General features: G+C 41.3%; 1 protein-coding gene and 1 long non-coding RNA gene across 2 annotated transcripts in view; one reads left to right on the top strand and one right to left on the bottom strand.

Moving 5' to 3' along the window:
• Positions 1-14,989, top strand: part of LOC140394144 (uncharacterized) — a 126,658-nt gene that overhangs the window by 98,226 nt on the left and 13,443 nt on the right. The window contains exon 3 of the long non-coding RNA XR_011935823.1: positions 1,977-2,048. This is a non-coding gene — a long non-coding RNA (uncharacterized lncRNA). The remainder of the gene's footprint in view (positions 1-1,976; positions 2,049-14,989) is intronic.
• The window catches only part of tmem184a (transmembrane protein 184a), a 55,584-nt gene that overhangs the window by 25,761 nt on the left and 14,834 nt on the right, over positions 1-14,989 (bottom strand). Inside the window, exons 3-5 of the mRNA XM_072481027.1 lie at positions 10,373-10,538; positions 1,927-2,017; positions 1,290-1,365 (exon numbers count right to left, since the gene is read on the bottom strand). Of these exons, the coding sequence (XP_072337128.1) occupies positions 1,290-1,365; positions 1,927-2,017; positions 10,373-10,538 (333 nt within the window). The remainder of the gene's footprint in view (positions 1-1,289; positions 1,366-1,926; positions 2,018-10,372; positions 10,539-14,989) is intronic.

The raw sequence follows: 14,989 nt of genomic DNA on the forward strand, positions 1-14,989 counted from the left end.
CTTTCGATTTGTTGGTGGGTGGGGGGGGGGGGGGGGGTTGTTGAAAAATTTGAATAAATATATATATTTTTAAAAAGCATTGCTGCCTCACGGCGCTGAGATCCCAGGTTCGATCGCGGCTCTGGGTCACTGCCCGTGTAGAGTTGCATATTCTACCCGTGTTTGCGTGGGTTTCCTCATCACAACCCAAAGATGTGCAGGGTAGGTGGATTGGCCACGCTAAATTGGACATTCTAGAACAAGAGGTCATAGTCTTAGGATAAGAGGTGGCAAATTTAAAACAGAGTTACGGAGAAACTGCTTCTCCCAAAGGGTTGTAAATCTGGAATTTGCTACCCCAGAGTGCGGTGGATGCAGGGACAGTGAGTAAATCTGAGGAGTTCAGACATTTTTTTAAACGGTAATGGGTTGAAGGATTATGGAGAACGGGCAGGCCGATGGAGTTAAGGCCAGGATGAGATCAGCCATGATTGAATAGCAGAGCAGACTCGATGGGCCAAATGGCCTAATTCTGCTCCTAATCTTGTGAACAGATTAACGTTCTGAAGCGTTTTCTGATAGTATTTTGGGATTATGAACAAATATTGATTTTTTTTTTAAACTTACTTTTAAAGGGGCAGGAATGAGTTAATGGTAAGGTCTTCACAGTGCAGTACATTAGACACTAGCCACATGGGAAGTTTAAATAAATAGTAAATGAATAGAGACGTCATCTCAATACACATCCACTTGTATATGCATGCGATCTTCAACACTTTTATATATTTGTAGGTTAAAAAGGCTAAGCATCTGAGTTTTTTGATCAATGAGTATTTGATTTCTTTGGTTACTGAATGGTAGATGTATAAATGCAATATGTTTGCCTGAATTTTCCTGTAACCTGCAAGGTGTTTTCAACTAAAATTAATGCTAATTAACATAGTTAAAATAGATATCGCTGGACAGCACGGCGGCGCAGTGGTCAGCACTGCTGCCTCATGGTACCGAGGACCTGGGTTCAATCCCGGCATCAGGTCACTGTCCATGTGGAGTTTGCACATTCTTCCCGTGTCTGCGTGGGTCTCACCCCCACAATCCAAAAAGATGTGCAGGGATTGGCCACGCTACATTGCCCCTTAATTGGAAACATTTAAAAAAAAAGATTTTTAAAAAGCTTTGGAGCTATTGCATGCACTCTTCAATGGGTTAAGACTGGCTGGCCAAGAAACACAAGTGAAAACAGAACTTGCTACCAACCATCACCAGCGTCAAACATGCAAACCCGATTCTCAGACTTCTCATCATCTCACCTGTTTGCAAAACCGTAAAAATCCAATCGAATAGGTCATACCCATCAGACAGCACGTTCCGTACATACAATTGGACCTGGGTATGAGATGGAAATGTAAACAAATAGAGGGAGTATTATAAATCCAGAGTTTTATTAGGATATAATTATGTAACTGCTTGTGAAAACTGTCTTTTCACAGTGACAAAATTACAAATCGTTAGGATTGGATTACTACGCTAGAAAACACGCAAGATTGTTGGACAGTGAATCCCTTTCTAGAGATCACGGTGTGTTTGGATAACACTTAACCAAAAACTATTCCTATTAACTCAATACATTGCTTGAATCCCAGCCTGCAATCCCTTATCTTCAGGCATTTTAGTTTTAAACCTATTGCCCAGCATTCTTGGATGGAGTTCACTGGCAGAGCAATGAACGGTGCAAAGATTCTCCAAATGGTTTATATATTTGAAAAGAATGTTGGTGGCTTTATTAAACAAGAACTGCATTTCTGTTTCATTTTGCTCTGTGCAGAATGTAGTGAAATGTTCTGTTAGTGGCTTTTTCCAGTCAGTGTGTTTCGTTAATGGCATTCTTTTGTAAGCCTGTGACTTTAGTGTAGTGCATATGAATGTGCATAAAGATGGAAAACTCACTTAATTAGTTTCCCTCTGATTTCTGACATTATTGCACTTTCTCCACCCAGGTACTCGTAGCAGAGGCTGAGGAAGTTGTAAATCACAAAGGCTGCAAGGAAGACAACATATAATCAGTGCAAGTACATGACATACAACTATCCTTTACATACTACTTTTATTTATTGTTTCCATCTGCGTCAAGTATCTGGCATGAACCATGGCCAATCCACACAGAAAGGACCCCAGGTCAGGGGGTGTGCAAGTGTGTAATAGATTTATGTATTACCAAATCACTCCCCTATAAAAAGGCAAAAACTTTGTGTGTGTGTGTAGGGGAGGGGGGTGGGGGTGGAAGAGAGCCAGCTGGTTCTAGAGGAGGGAGGCAAAGTACTGGATCTTCTGTACAAAAGCTAGAATTTTTTTTGTATCACCCAATCAGTTCATGTGCATTTGGTCCTCACAAGAAGTAATTGATCACTGGTCCCACAAAAAAAAGCGCCAACTCATTAAATTTGCATTCAATATAAAGACTTTGTGAGATACGGAGATTATGAAATAGTAACATATTTTAAGCTAGATATAATAAACCCAGCCCGTTGTTCTTTTGCTTTAGTTTTACCTCCATCTCCCAACACACAACTGTCCAACTATATGTTGCAGATTATTTGTTGTGCGACAGACCAAGAAAAATCATAATGGGTACACATTCATGCATAATGTAAACATAAACCAAGCATTAGAAACCCAATCTGACTGGTGTGTGAAAGCAAGCTCTAGCTCGTTAAGTTTCCAATTATTTTTGATGGCTCATGCAAAACAACTAGTAACTGGAGGAACTGAATAACATCACTTTAACCTCTCAGTTATTTGTGAAGGTTTTCCATTCGGAGCCCCAAATATTAGCTGTGATGGTGAGTCCAGTACTCAACTTGAACAGATATTAGCAATGAGGTGCAAGAGAACCTGTAAGGTATTAATGTAAACTTGAGCTCACTCAAAACTCTGCTGACTACATCCTAATGCACACAAGTCCCATTCATAATAACTCTGCTTGCTGAGCAGATAAAGTTTGCCCTGAGAGGATCGGCTCAAGGGTTCACCAGGCGGTGGCAGCCATTTCTCGACTACCTAGGGGAACGTTAGAGGGAAGACAGATGACCAGCAGCAGCAACCCAGGGGGAGGGGGGGGGGGGGTTTAGTTTAGGTCAAAGATAAAGGGGTTTTGTTACTTGTGTATTGTTTAAAATTTCTGTATTGTTATTGTTGCGTTTGCTTTGTAAGAGGGGAAAAATTGTTGTTTGGGAAAAAATTTTCAATAAAACATTTATTAAAAAAAAAAAAAAAAAACTCTGCTTGCTGAGGAAGCACGGTGGCGCAGTGGGTTAGCCCTGCTGCCTCACAGCGCCAAGGTCCCAGGTTTGATCCCGGCTCTGGGTCAGTCATGTGGAGTTTGCACATTCTCGTGTTTGTGTGGGTTTCGCCCCCACAACCCAAAGATATGCAGGTAGGTGGATTGGCCACGCTAAATTGCCCATTAATTGGAAAATATTAATTGGGTACTCTAAATTTAAAACAAAACTCTGCTTGCTGACCTACATTTGCACCCACTCTGGCCATGCCACAAATTTTAATTCTTATCCTTCTATACAAATCTCTCCACAGCCTCACTCCTCCCCACCTAATCTCCTCCAGCACTACAGTCCTCTGGGATCTCTGTGCTTTTCCAATTGTGGTCCCTTTCGCATCCCAAGTTCCCATTGCTCCACGATTGGTGGTTGTCTTCAGTTGCCTGGGCTCTCAAGTTCCCTCCCCCAAAGCTCCCAACTCCTCACTCACACTCCCCGTCCTCCTTCAAAGTTCTGCCTGCATAAAACCTATTTCTTTGACCAAGCTTCTGCTTGCCTGTCCGAACTTCTCCTTGCAGGTTTGAGGTAAATTTCTATCTGGTAACACTCTTGTGAAGCACCTTGGGATGATTTACTACATAAAAGGAATGATATAAATGCACATTGTTTTGCTATTGATACTACACATACACCAATCCCAACTCAGGTTGGGGAAGGTGGGGATGAATATGTAAAGTCACTCTCCACATTTCATTCCCCATGAAAATCCGCAATCAACCTCACATCATATGATTGATAAACAGAGACCCCAAGTTCAGTGTGAGGGTAGATGGACTATCCATCTCCTAAGAATGCTAATACTTCACTGCAAAACTTCCAAGAAGAATTTAATAGGCGATGCAACTTCCTTCCTTTCCTCTGTTTCCCTCGCCCCTGCCCCAGTAAACAAACTGATCGCTGTTTCAGTAATCTATATATAATCTGCTCCACCTGTTATTTAGAGTCATTGTATTTTAATCTCCACTGTTGATAAGCATCTAGACCACTAAGCCCTGTTAAAGTGACCTTATAAAGAGAACACTGCTGCAGTAAACAGCAAAACAGAGCGTGATTGCCATGGGAATAATGAGCAGCATCTGTCCTAGATCCTAGCATCTGGCTGCATGGAACACATCGTGTAGCTGCTTTTGGATTAATTTGTCAAACCAAGAGAATGTTTGTCTCTATCTTAATTACCTTCTATGGATGGTGTTAAGGCAGGAGTGCTGTGCTGTTAAAATACACTACATAAAGTTCTTCAGCTAGAAGAGCCACTGGCTTCCAGGATCCATGCATTCTTTTCCCAATCACAATGTTTATAAATAGAATCTTCCAAAACACCTCTGCTCTAGGGAGGGAGCGAAGGAAGGAAGTACACTGTCCTGTGGAATCATTTTGTTTTCTTTATCATGCAGAAGCTGTTCCATTCCCCAGAGTTGGTCAATGGAATAAATCCGATAACTATTGATTGCCAAGTCATTGGTAAAATATTGTTGCTTGATAAATCATTGTTAACTCTGGAAGTTTGTCATTCATCACTGACGTCTCAATGGTATAAATCTCTAAGGGTGCAGGGAGCATATGGAGACCCCCACTCACTGGAGTGCTTTAAAAGGCAGTAAGCTTAGCTTGAGGTAACACATTCAAGTTTTGCACTTGCAAATTCTATCTGTACCTTAGCTCCTCAATCTGACACTATAGGCAACACAGTGCACAGTCAGTGTGTTGGCTCACAGACTGGGAAACACAACAGATGCATATTCATACATAATTCAGAGACAAAACTAGCAGAAGAAATCCAATCTTGCTTGTCAGAAAGCAAACCCCAGATTGCACAGGTTCCAATTGATTTTGTAATTAAAATTTATAAAGCATTTATGCACCCAATTATCTTGAATGGTTAATTGACACGTTGGGAGTAGACATAAGCCTCATTACAAATAGTGCCCCTCGGCATATCCAAGGCCTTTTCTAGCCTAGAGTACCATTCTTCCATTTATACCTTGCTGCAGCCAGCACTCGGACTGGCCAGCAAGTCTCAGACCCTCTATTTTCCTCCCATGTCAATAGCACTCCTTGGCCAACCTTGAAGGAACAAAAGATTGACTAACATGTCTTGGGATTCCATCCTTAACCTTCCAGTTGCAAGCAATGTCAATTTAGCCACCTGACCTTGCATTATTCAGCTAAATGGCAGTATATTATCAAATAATTAGTTAGATCACTAGATGGCAAAGGCCTTATGAGAATTGCTCCATCTTTGTCAACTGTGCCATCAAGTCAGAGAACTGAAACTTTGGAATTCCCTCTCCAACCCTCTCTGCTGCTCTCTCCTCTTTTAAGATGCTCCTTAAAAACTACCTAAAGCTACCCATTCTAATATCACCTTATATGGCCCAGTGATAAATTACATTTGATAACGCTCTTGCGAAGGCACCTTGTTATTTTATTACGTTAAAGATGTTCTATAAAAGTAGGTTGCTGTTGTGGCAATGAATAAAGTTATTGCCTCCTGTAATAATAAGCAAAGGCTATGAAGTTGCAGGTTTGGTTTCTGATATCAATTGGAACAGCAATTGGGTGCAATAATTAGCTTCAATAAACTTGGATTAAGTGGCAGTGAGAAGCAGTAGTAAGGACAGGATTAGAAACAACAGGAACATTAGGAAAGCATAAAACATTAAAAGCACCTTAGCTGTACCTCCATAGCTGCGATGTCTGGAGATTAATTTCTAGCATCTCCCACTGGAAAACATAGCAGATCAATCAGCAGCTACAGAAGAAATGGGTTTGTTTGTGACCTTCCCTTACAGCACTGAAGGGTCATGCCTGAAACATTAAAAGTCATAGGTTGACTGATCAACCATTTTCATCACTTTCGGAGGGCTTTTTGTTTCAGCTTTCTGGGGTGTATAATTTGTATTTATGGCAGCATACCTACTGCCCTGGTAAAATCAGCTGGCACAGCACCAGACTAGTGAATGTTTTTGAAAGAAGGGAAAACTTATATTTATGCAGTGCCGTCCACAGCCTCAGGGAGTTCTAAATCATTTTTACAGCCAATTAAGTACTTCTGAACTGCAGTCACATTGTAATGTAGGGCCCCTGAGGCACACACTGTATTGTATTGTATTTATTTTTTTTAAAACTTGCCCTAATCAATATCAAACACCTAAAAATAGATTACCCGGTCATTATTACATTGCCGATTGTTGGAGCCTTGCATTTTACATATTACAACAGTGAATTTGCTTCAAAAATACTTTATTTGGCTGTAGAACAGTTCTAGATATCTTGAGGTTGTGGAAGGTACTATAGAAATGCAAGTCTTCACACACATAAGCCTGATCACTGATGAGAAAACACATCGATGTTCATGTTGGACACACCCACAAAACAAACCTGCTCTCCCAGGTTAACAACCTTGTGACAGAGTTGAAGGAATTATGGAATCTGAACCTGTGGTCTGTTTCACACAAAGTTCATTCTTTTGCTTATCAGTGAGCAAATATCGGCAGCAAGCAGGAAAGCTACCCAAGGTGCAAGCACCAGCAGCAACAGATTCGGTGTGAACGCAGCATAATCTGCTGAAGGCATTAACTTTGTTTTTGAGTCTTGATCAAGAAATAAATCACCAAACGGAGCTCAAATCAAGAAGCAATTTGAATTTTGAAATTCATTCAAAATTTCAAAAGATATCATGTAAACTTAAGGAAAAATGTCTTCATGTGGTAGAGTGATAACTATTTAGATTTAGGAAGGCCAATAGAAGCAAAAACAGAGGGGTTCAAAATGTCAAGATGAGATTTAGAATATGATGAGCTTCAGTGGGCTGCATGAGCACTTCGCTTTGTGTACATCATATCTCGAGTTTGTTTCATTTGATAAGATGCAGTTCACTCAATCCATATTAGGTGCATTTGAGGTGGAGTTAGGAAAACATCATAGAGAAAAGAATAGAAGGTTATATTGATACGTGAAATGAAGAGAGATGGAAGATTCAAATAAGGGCGGCACAGTGGTGCAGTGGTTAGAACTGCTGCTTCACGGCTCTGAGAATCCGGGTTCGATCCACGCCCCGGGTCACTGGCCATGTGAAGTTTACACATTCTGCATTGCTCTCACCCCCACAACCCAAAGACATGCAGGTTAGGTGGCCACCCAAAATTGTCCCTTAATTGGAATTTAAAAAAAAATAAAATAAATGGACAAGCCACTCAAATGCCAGACAATGACCATCTCCAACAAAACAGTGTCTAACTACTTTCCTTGACATTCACTGGCGTTACAGTATCTGAGAACTGTCAACCTCAAGTCTGAGGAGTCTGAGCCAGAATTTGGATCCTGGTTTTTAGGACGGGCAACTGATAAAGACCAAATTAGAATAGACAGCCATCCGAGAAGGTAATGATTTCAGTAATGTATATAGATCTAAAGATCTATTCACTAAAATCTCAGACTGTCATAAGCATTGCTGTCAGCAGACTAAGGGAAGATTATTCTCGGGGAGTTGTGCAGTGAAGAGTTTAAGATGTTCTTTAAAAAATTATCCAGTTTTTGGACAGCGCCAGTTTTCAGATTAGCTGGACTTGAGGTACTGTACATGTATCATCGTGGAGTCTCCCATTAACATCCTGGGATGTCATCATTGAAACTTAACTGGGTCAGCCACTAACACCATGGCGACAAGAACAGGTCAGAGTGGGTATTTGGCAGCTAATAACCCACCCTTTTGACTCTCCAAAGCTTTTCCACCCTATAGAAGGTGCAAATCAGGAGGAGGTTGGAATACTCCTCACTTTCCTGGCTGTGTGCAGCTCCAACAATATTCAAGAAGCTCAACACGATCCAGGGCAAAGCAGCCCACTTGTATTGTACACGATCCACCAACTTAAACATTCACTTCTTCCACCACTGCCGCACAGTTGCAACAATGTGTACCAATTACAAGACACGCTGCAGAAATTTATCAAGGCTCTCTTAATGGCACTTAGCAAACCTGTGACTTCAAGAAAAAAGGCAGGTACGTGGGAACACCACCAACTGCAAGTTCCTTTCCATGATCCAGACTTGAAAAATATGACCATTACTTCATCAGTACTGGGCCGAAATACCGAATTTCCTACCTAACTGCAATGTGCCTGTACCTACACCCCACAGGCTGCAGCGGTTCAAGAATGCACCTCACCACCAGCTTCTCAAGTGTAATTAGGGATGGACACTAAATACTGCCCTTGCCAGCAGTGGACACATCCCATGAGTGAAACAAACAAAGCTACCTTTATAATTGACAAACATGTAAATGAAGAATACTCAGTACAAATTGTAATTATACAATTCACTATTCCCAAAATTGTCAAAGCAACATTGGAGACTTCTCCTGCACTAACTCTCAGCAACAAAACCCAAAATAATCTTATTCAATTCTTTCATGAAAAAGCATCACTATGGAAATTTAACTAGCCTAGTATCTTGCAGATTGAAAGAAAGCCGACCTCAGATCTAGTAGATCTGTCAAAAAAATAAGGGTTTGAAAAGATCTATTTCTCTCAGTTACATAGAATGTTTGCTCCAAGCATTTGAGGATTGCTAATTTCCAGCAATTGCTACTCTGTTTGTCCAGGTATTAGAGAAAACGATTCTCTCAGCCATTATTAGCCTGTAAATCAAGAGTTTTTCATAACTTTCCGGAGGGAACAGAAAGGAAGCAAGAGAATTCCTCATCCTTTAGAAGGACATCATCATGGATGTTCTCCAAAGGAATTCCACCATGAATAAATAGTGACTGTACATTTACCCCTCTTTCCATGCATTTAGAATAACAATTTTTGCAGCATGTTTACAACAGTGAACATGTCAAAACATTTGGTTCAATAAAAAGAGAATCCAGGAAATAATTACACATGTTGCAGGAACCTTAATCCAAGAGTTTATGAATCCACAACAATTATTCATCATGCACTTTCAAGAACTGGATACTCAAACGTTAGTTTGGGGGGGGCGGGGGGGGGGGGGGGGGCGGTGGGCGGTGTGTGTTGATGGTGACTATGGGTGATACCTGATTCATTTTTGTCATTTGTTTATGTGAACATGCAGGCTAATGTTTAGGGTTTGGTGGGAGGATGGGATCGTTGTTATTGATATGGGGATTGACATATTTGTTACTCATTATTGCTTGTTGTTGGTGGGTGTGAATTTGGGAGCAAATGTGAAAAAGGAGAATAAAAAATATTTTTTTTTAAAGTTTTGAAACAGAAGAAAGTTCATCATTTGTGGGCTGATGCAGAAAACGTGACCATGAAACACACTAAGTTTCTGTTTAAACCCAAAAGGTCTATCCATATCATAGAATTTACAGTGCAGAAGGAGGCCATTCGGCCCATCGAGTCTGCACTGGCTCCCGGAATGAGCACCCCACCCAAGGTCAACACCTCCACCCTATCCCCACAACCCAGCAACCCCACCCAACACGAAGGGCAATTTTGGACACTAAGGGCAATTTATCATTGCAAATCCACCTAACCTGCACGTCTTTGGATTGTGGGAGGAAACCGGAGCACCCGGAGGAAACCCACGCACACACGGGGAGGATGTGCAGACTCCGCACAGACAGTGACCCAAGCTGGAATCGAACCTGGGACCCGGGAGCTGTGAAGCAATTGTGCTATCCACAATGCTACCGTGCCCATCCTTCAACGGACTCTAGATCACATCCTCTAGAGTGAATTAGAATGGCATTTAGTTGCAACATTATTTTAGGCCTGCCAACTCTGGCTGTATATATGCCTGGAGATCTTATCGCATGGCTTCCTGCCTCTGACTGCCCACCCAACATTCTGACCACAGGTCAACTGATATGTTCATCCTCATAGCCCAACCCTTTCCCATATTTATCGAAAAGTAAAGGGGCTGTTTGTTACTAAATTGCAGGTAGGAAGCAGGAGAGGGGAGATGTAATGCTCCGATAGTTTGGCCAAAGTTTACAATCAATGAGGATTTTATTGTACTATTACAATGCTTCCAGTGTTAAACTTTAACATGTCAAAATGCTAATTTCCACCAGGACAATGTTTGCTCACCTTCGTAACAATCTCGCACTGAGTCAAAGTAAACGTAGTACTGCTCATTACTGATCAAAAGCAGGCTTAGCCAGGAGTCAAAGGCGTAGATGGGAACGATGAAAAGGATTCGGAGAATATAGCGCTGCTCATTGGGTGAGCTGTAGTGACGGAGATGCTGGTAAATCTGTTGAGAGGGGGAAATTAAAGAGATGATGGAAATGAAATGATCATATACTCCATATTTTAAATTCAAATGATTCTAACCTGAACAATACCATATAACTCTCAGCACTCAATAATAAACCTTCCAGCAGTTCATGAAAGCAGATTGTTGTTTTTGACAAGCACAGAAAAAAAACTTGGGTGTTTTTCAATCACCAGCAGGCAACATTTATGTTCATTTCTCCTTTTTGAAGACCGCGTTACAGCACCTTGGCCAAAATGGTCTCCTTTTGTGCCAGCTTATGACTAGAGAAACCGAACCAGCAGAGGGATGTGGCACCACAATCAGGTCAGATGCTGTGCTCATCCAAACACCCATCAACAACTGGTATTTACATAAAACTTTAATGTGGAAAAACATCCGATGGACAAAGAATTGCTTTTGAATATAGTCACAGTTATTACTCAAACAAATTAAACAGTTGGTTTCCTCATGGCAATATCCCTGGATTTTGTTATTTTGGTGATGCTGGTTCAAAGAGGAATGTTAGCCAAGGCATCAGAAGAAATTCCTCCCTGTCTCTCTCTCTCTCTAAAACAGTGCCACGGGATTTGAGATAAAAGAACCAGAGGGGAGATTGGATTTTTAAAAATTGCGCTGCCTGAAAGGATGATGGGAGCAGATTAAATAGTGACTATCAGAGGGAATTAGGGAAATAATTGAAAAGAGTTATGAAAAACGTTAGCGCTATTGAATCAGTGTCTTCTTCTGTAACGTTTGTTCAAGCAAAATATATGTTAACCAGTACATTAGTGTAAAAAAAACTGATGAAAGGGCGCAATACCTCATCCTGTACATTTAAATTTAAAAGCAAAACATTGTGAAATTACATGCAGCCAAAGGAATTTTTAAAAACATGGCTCAATGCACCATAGCTGACATTCCTAGTGACATTCAGATTCAGGGCACTTAGTCCCCAGGACATGCATTAGTCACATCCTTCCTGTACCAGACATTACCTGCCCCTGCAGATGATGGATAATGCAACTGACCTGAACTACAAACCTCATCAATACACAACAAACAATGCAGTATATACATCCCTGGAAAGCACATTCGCACAAGTCACTGATTAATGGAAAAAAAGCACTCAAGACCTTGAAGCCTAAGGAGATCCCACCATCATCACCATGACACAGATACAACAGGTCAATAACAATAATTTATAACAAAAAATGCATTCATCTGTTCCAAGTGATTGCAGAATAACCAACTGTAGAAGGGAAAGTACTTAAAAAAGGAACTTGGTAGCTTGCCTTGAATTTCAAATCTCTCTATGTCTTCGCCCCTTCCCATTTCTTATCGCCTACGAGCCTTACAGCACCCTAGAATCTCTGCATTCCACCAATAAAGCCTTTTTACAGATTTCCAATATTGCTCCATCATTGGCAGTCATGCCTTCAGTTGTCCAAGCCTCAAAAGCTCTAGAATACCTGCCTTAGATATTTCCATCTGCTTGAAGATGCTTCTTTTTGACTAAGTTATTGATCAACTGCCCCAAGATCTCCTTCTGTAACTTGGTGCCAAATGTTATTTGATAACATCCTTTGAGATGTTTATGTTTATTTATAAAAGGAGTTATACAAATACAATGTATTGTTCTTGCTGATCACTTGTTAGACTGGTTGAGGTGAGCAATCCAGACCAATGGCCCCAGGTTTAATACCTAGGCTCACAATCGAGCCAACATTGAGCTGCTTCACAATTCAGGGCAGAGTTCTAGGTTCCAACATTCTAGGACGGGGGTTTTCAAAGTGAGGGTCATGACCCGCGGTTGGGTCATGGGCGGGTGTCAGAAGGGTTGCGGAAGCAGGATTGAATTTCTGCTCGTTACACCCATCAGCCGCTAACGCAGTTTCCCAACAGCAGCATTCAGAAGCCTGCAGGAAAAATCCTACCTAAAATGTCAATTCAGTCCTCTCCTTCAACAACTACAATGAGGATAGATTAGGAATTCTGGCTTATTGCGCTAGATTCATGTTTATCGATTTTGCTCCTTTAATTATTTTAAAGAAGTAATTTCAGTGCACTGTAATTGGTTTCGGGGACATAGGAGCTAATGGACGTACATTTATCAGGAAGATCACGCTGGGGTGAATGCAACTCAGGGGAAGTCCGTCAACCACTGTAGGTGAGAACAGAACTGGGCTTCATAGCTTAAAATCCTTCCCTAATTTGTGCTCAGCATTTCTGTCCGGAAATGTGATCAAACCGGCCTCTGATGAGTGAAGGGTGTTTAAGGTGGGACTTGATTAAACTACCAAATTGTTGAAGCACTGGAGGCAACTTCTGTATTGAAGAGCAGGATTGGCAAAATCATAAATATCGTAGTTAATCGATTTACCTGTCTATTGATTAAGGAAATGAGTCACCAACTCTCATTAAATGATCGAGGTGAAATTGCACATTGGCTCGGATTTATATGGTCCTATCTGAAATTCTGTTCTAATTGCAGAATACAATTGAACATTGGAACAGTTTAGAATGATCTGCAAATGGGATTCAGACTGTTTTGTGATTCTGCACATTTGTTTTAAATCCCTCCACACCACTGACCACAAAAATTGTTGTTCCTGTCTCTATTTTAATTAAATGCCTGCCCACTTTTGCTGATTTCACGTGTCAGTGAAGGCGGATGTATTCAATCACAACTCAGCCAGCTAAAATTTCTCTCAGCGGTTTCAACACTTTGAATATGGAAGGCACCATGTCGCTGAGAAAGGGGAGACAGGAGGACTGAATAAGGATATGTCTTTACTTTCTCCTACCCTTCATTTTAGCTTTGAACAGTATTTCAAAGATAAAAAAGAAATGGCTAGATTTTTTAGATCAATGGCCTTCCATCACAGCCATCAAGTGCTGCCTGATCTGCTGACTATTTCCAGTATTGTTGGTTTTAAATTCAGGTACTTCGCATTCTCGGGGTCCGTTCGCTTAATTATCCTGCCCTCACTCAATGTTGACATAAGTTCAATGTACCAAAGGCTACTAGATAGTGATTAAGAACAGGAAATCTAGATGATTTTCTTTCTCTCCCTTGTCTGGGACAAGGAAGCTTTAGTGTCCCAACCATTGCCTAGACTCAGGGAAAACTGGGGAAGCGAACGGGATGTGGATTTCGAAGGTTGGCCGGCGGGTCCTGAAGGTTGGCCCATTGGCAAAAGTAGGTCCCGGGAAGAAATGTTTGAAGAACATTGCTCTAGGAGTTAGTACTACAAGACAAAGATTGTTGTAAAGCATTGCTACTTTGCTCCTCTTACCATCTTCAGGCCTTTAAAACCCAAGAACTATATTACTTTTAAAGCAGACCAAGGCAGGCCAGCAGCACGGTTCAATGTGCGTACCAGCCTCCCCGAACAGGCGCCGGAATGTGGCGACTAGGGGCTTTTCACAGTAACTTCATTTGAAGCCTACTTGTGACAATAAGCGATTTTCATTTCATTTAATCACCAATTTACTCTGAATCTTTGTTGCCTACGTCCATTATGGGTGTTCAACTCGATTGTGCACTTTTCAAACCGAGCTGTGAATATGGGAGGAAAGCTTGTAAAAGAGATCCAAGGCAAGATATGACAGCTAATATTCTGGTACTTTTATCTAGTTTATTATGTAGAGCCTGACTAGCTTGCTAGTTTAGAACATTTGTGGTAGATGTACATTGGAACCCTGTGAATGATTAACCAGCTAGCTGCAGATAAATAGAAAATTATAGCCACTTTGGATTCACTGTGATTAATCAATGCAATAATGAGATTGCTCAATATTAACATTTGAGGCTTTAAAAAAAATCTCCCAGTCTTTTCCCCTAATTCTTTCTGAAGGTGGTGATTATGGCAGAGCACAGAGTTCCATCAGCATCACCTGCCATTTTTATCAAGTAACCCATTTTTCTACTCTCAGTCCAAATAATGAATATTGCTAATCAATCCAACACTTTAGAGAATAAACTTGTACTGCTCAGTCTCATACACTCCCCAGCAGGAGTTAATAATTGTGGTCTGGTACAGGAATGCAGATAAATCTCCCCTCTTCACATCTACACCATCAATAGTGTGGGGGACAGCAAAACCAGAGATCATAAAGTATAAGATGACTATCTTCTTAATAATAATAATCTTTATTAGTGTTGCAAGTGGGCTTATATTAACATTGCAATGAAGCTACTGTGAAAATCCTCCCGTCGTTACACTATGGTGCCTGCTCGGGAACACTGAGGCGGAATTCAGAATGTCCAATTCACCTCACAAGCATGTCTTCCGGGACTTGTGGGAGAAACCGGAGCACCCGGAGGAAACCCACGCAGACACGGGGAGAACGTGCAGACTCCGCACAGACAGTGACCCAAGCCGGGAATCGAACCCCGGTCCTGGCGCTGTGAAGCAACAGTGCTAACCACGGTACTACCGTGCCAC

Source organism: Scyliorhinus torazame, chromosome 17 (assembly GCF_047496885.1).
Source record: "Scyliorhinus torazame isolate Kashiwa2021f chromosome 17, sScyTor2.1, whole genome shotgun sequence".
Taxonomy (NCBI): Eukaryota; Metazoa; Chordata; class Chondrichthyes; order Carcharhiniformes; family Scyliorhinidae; genus Scyliorhinus; species Scyliorhinus torazame.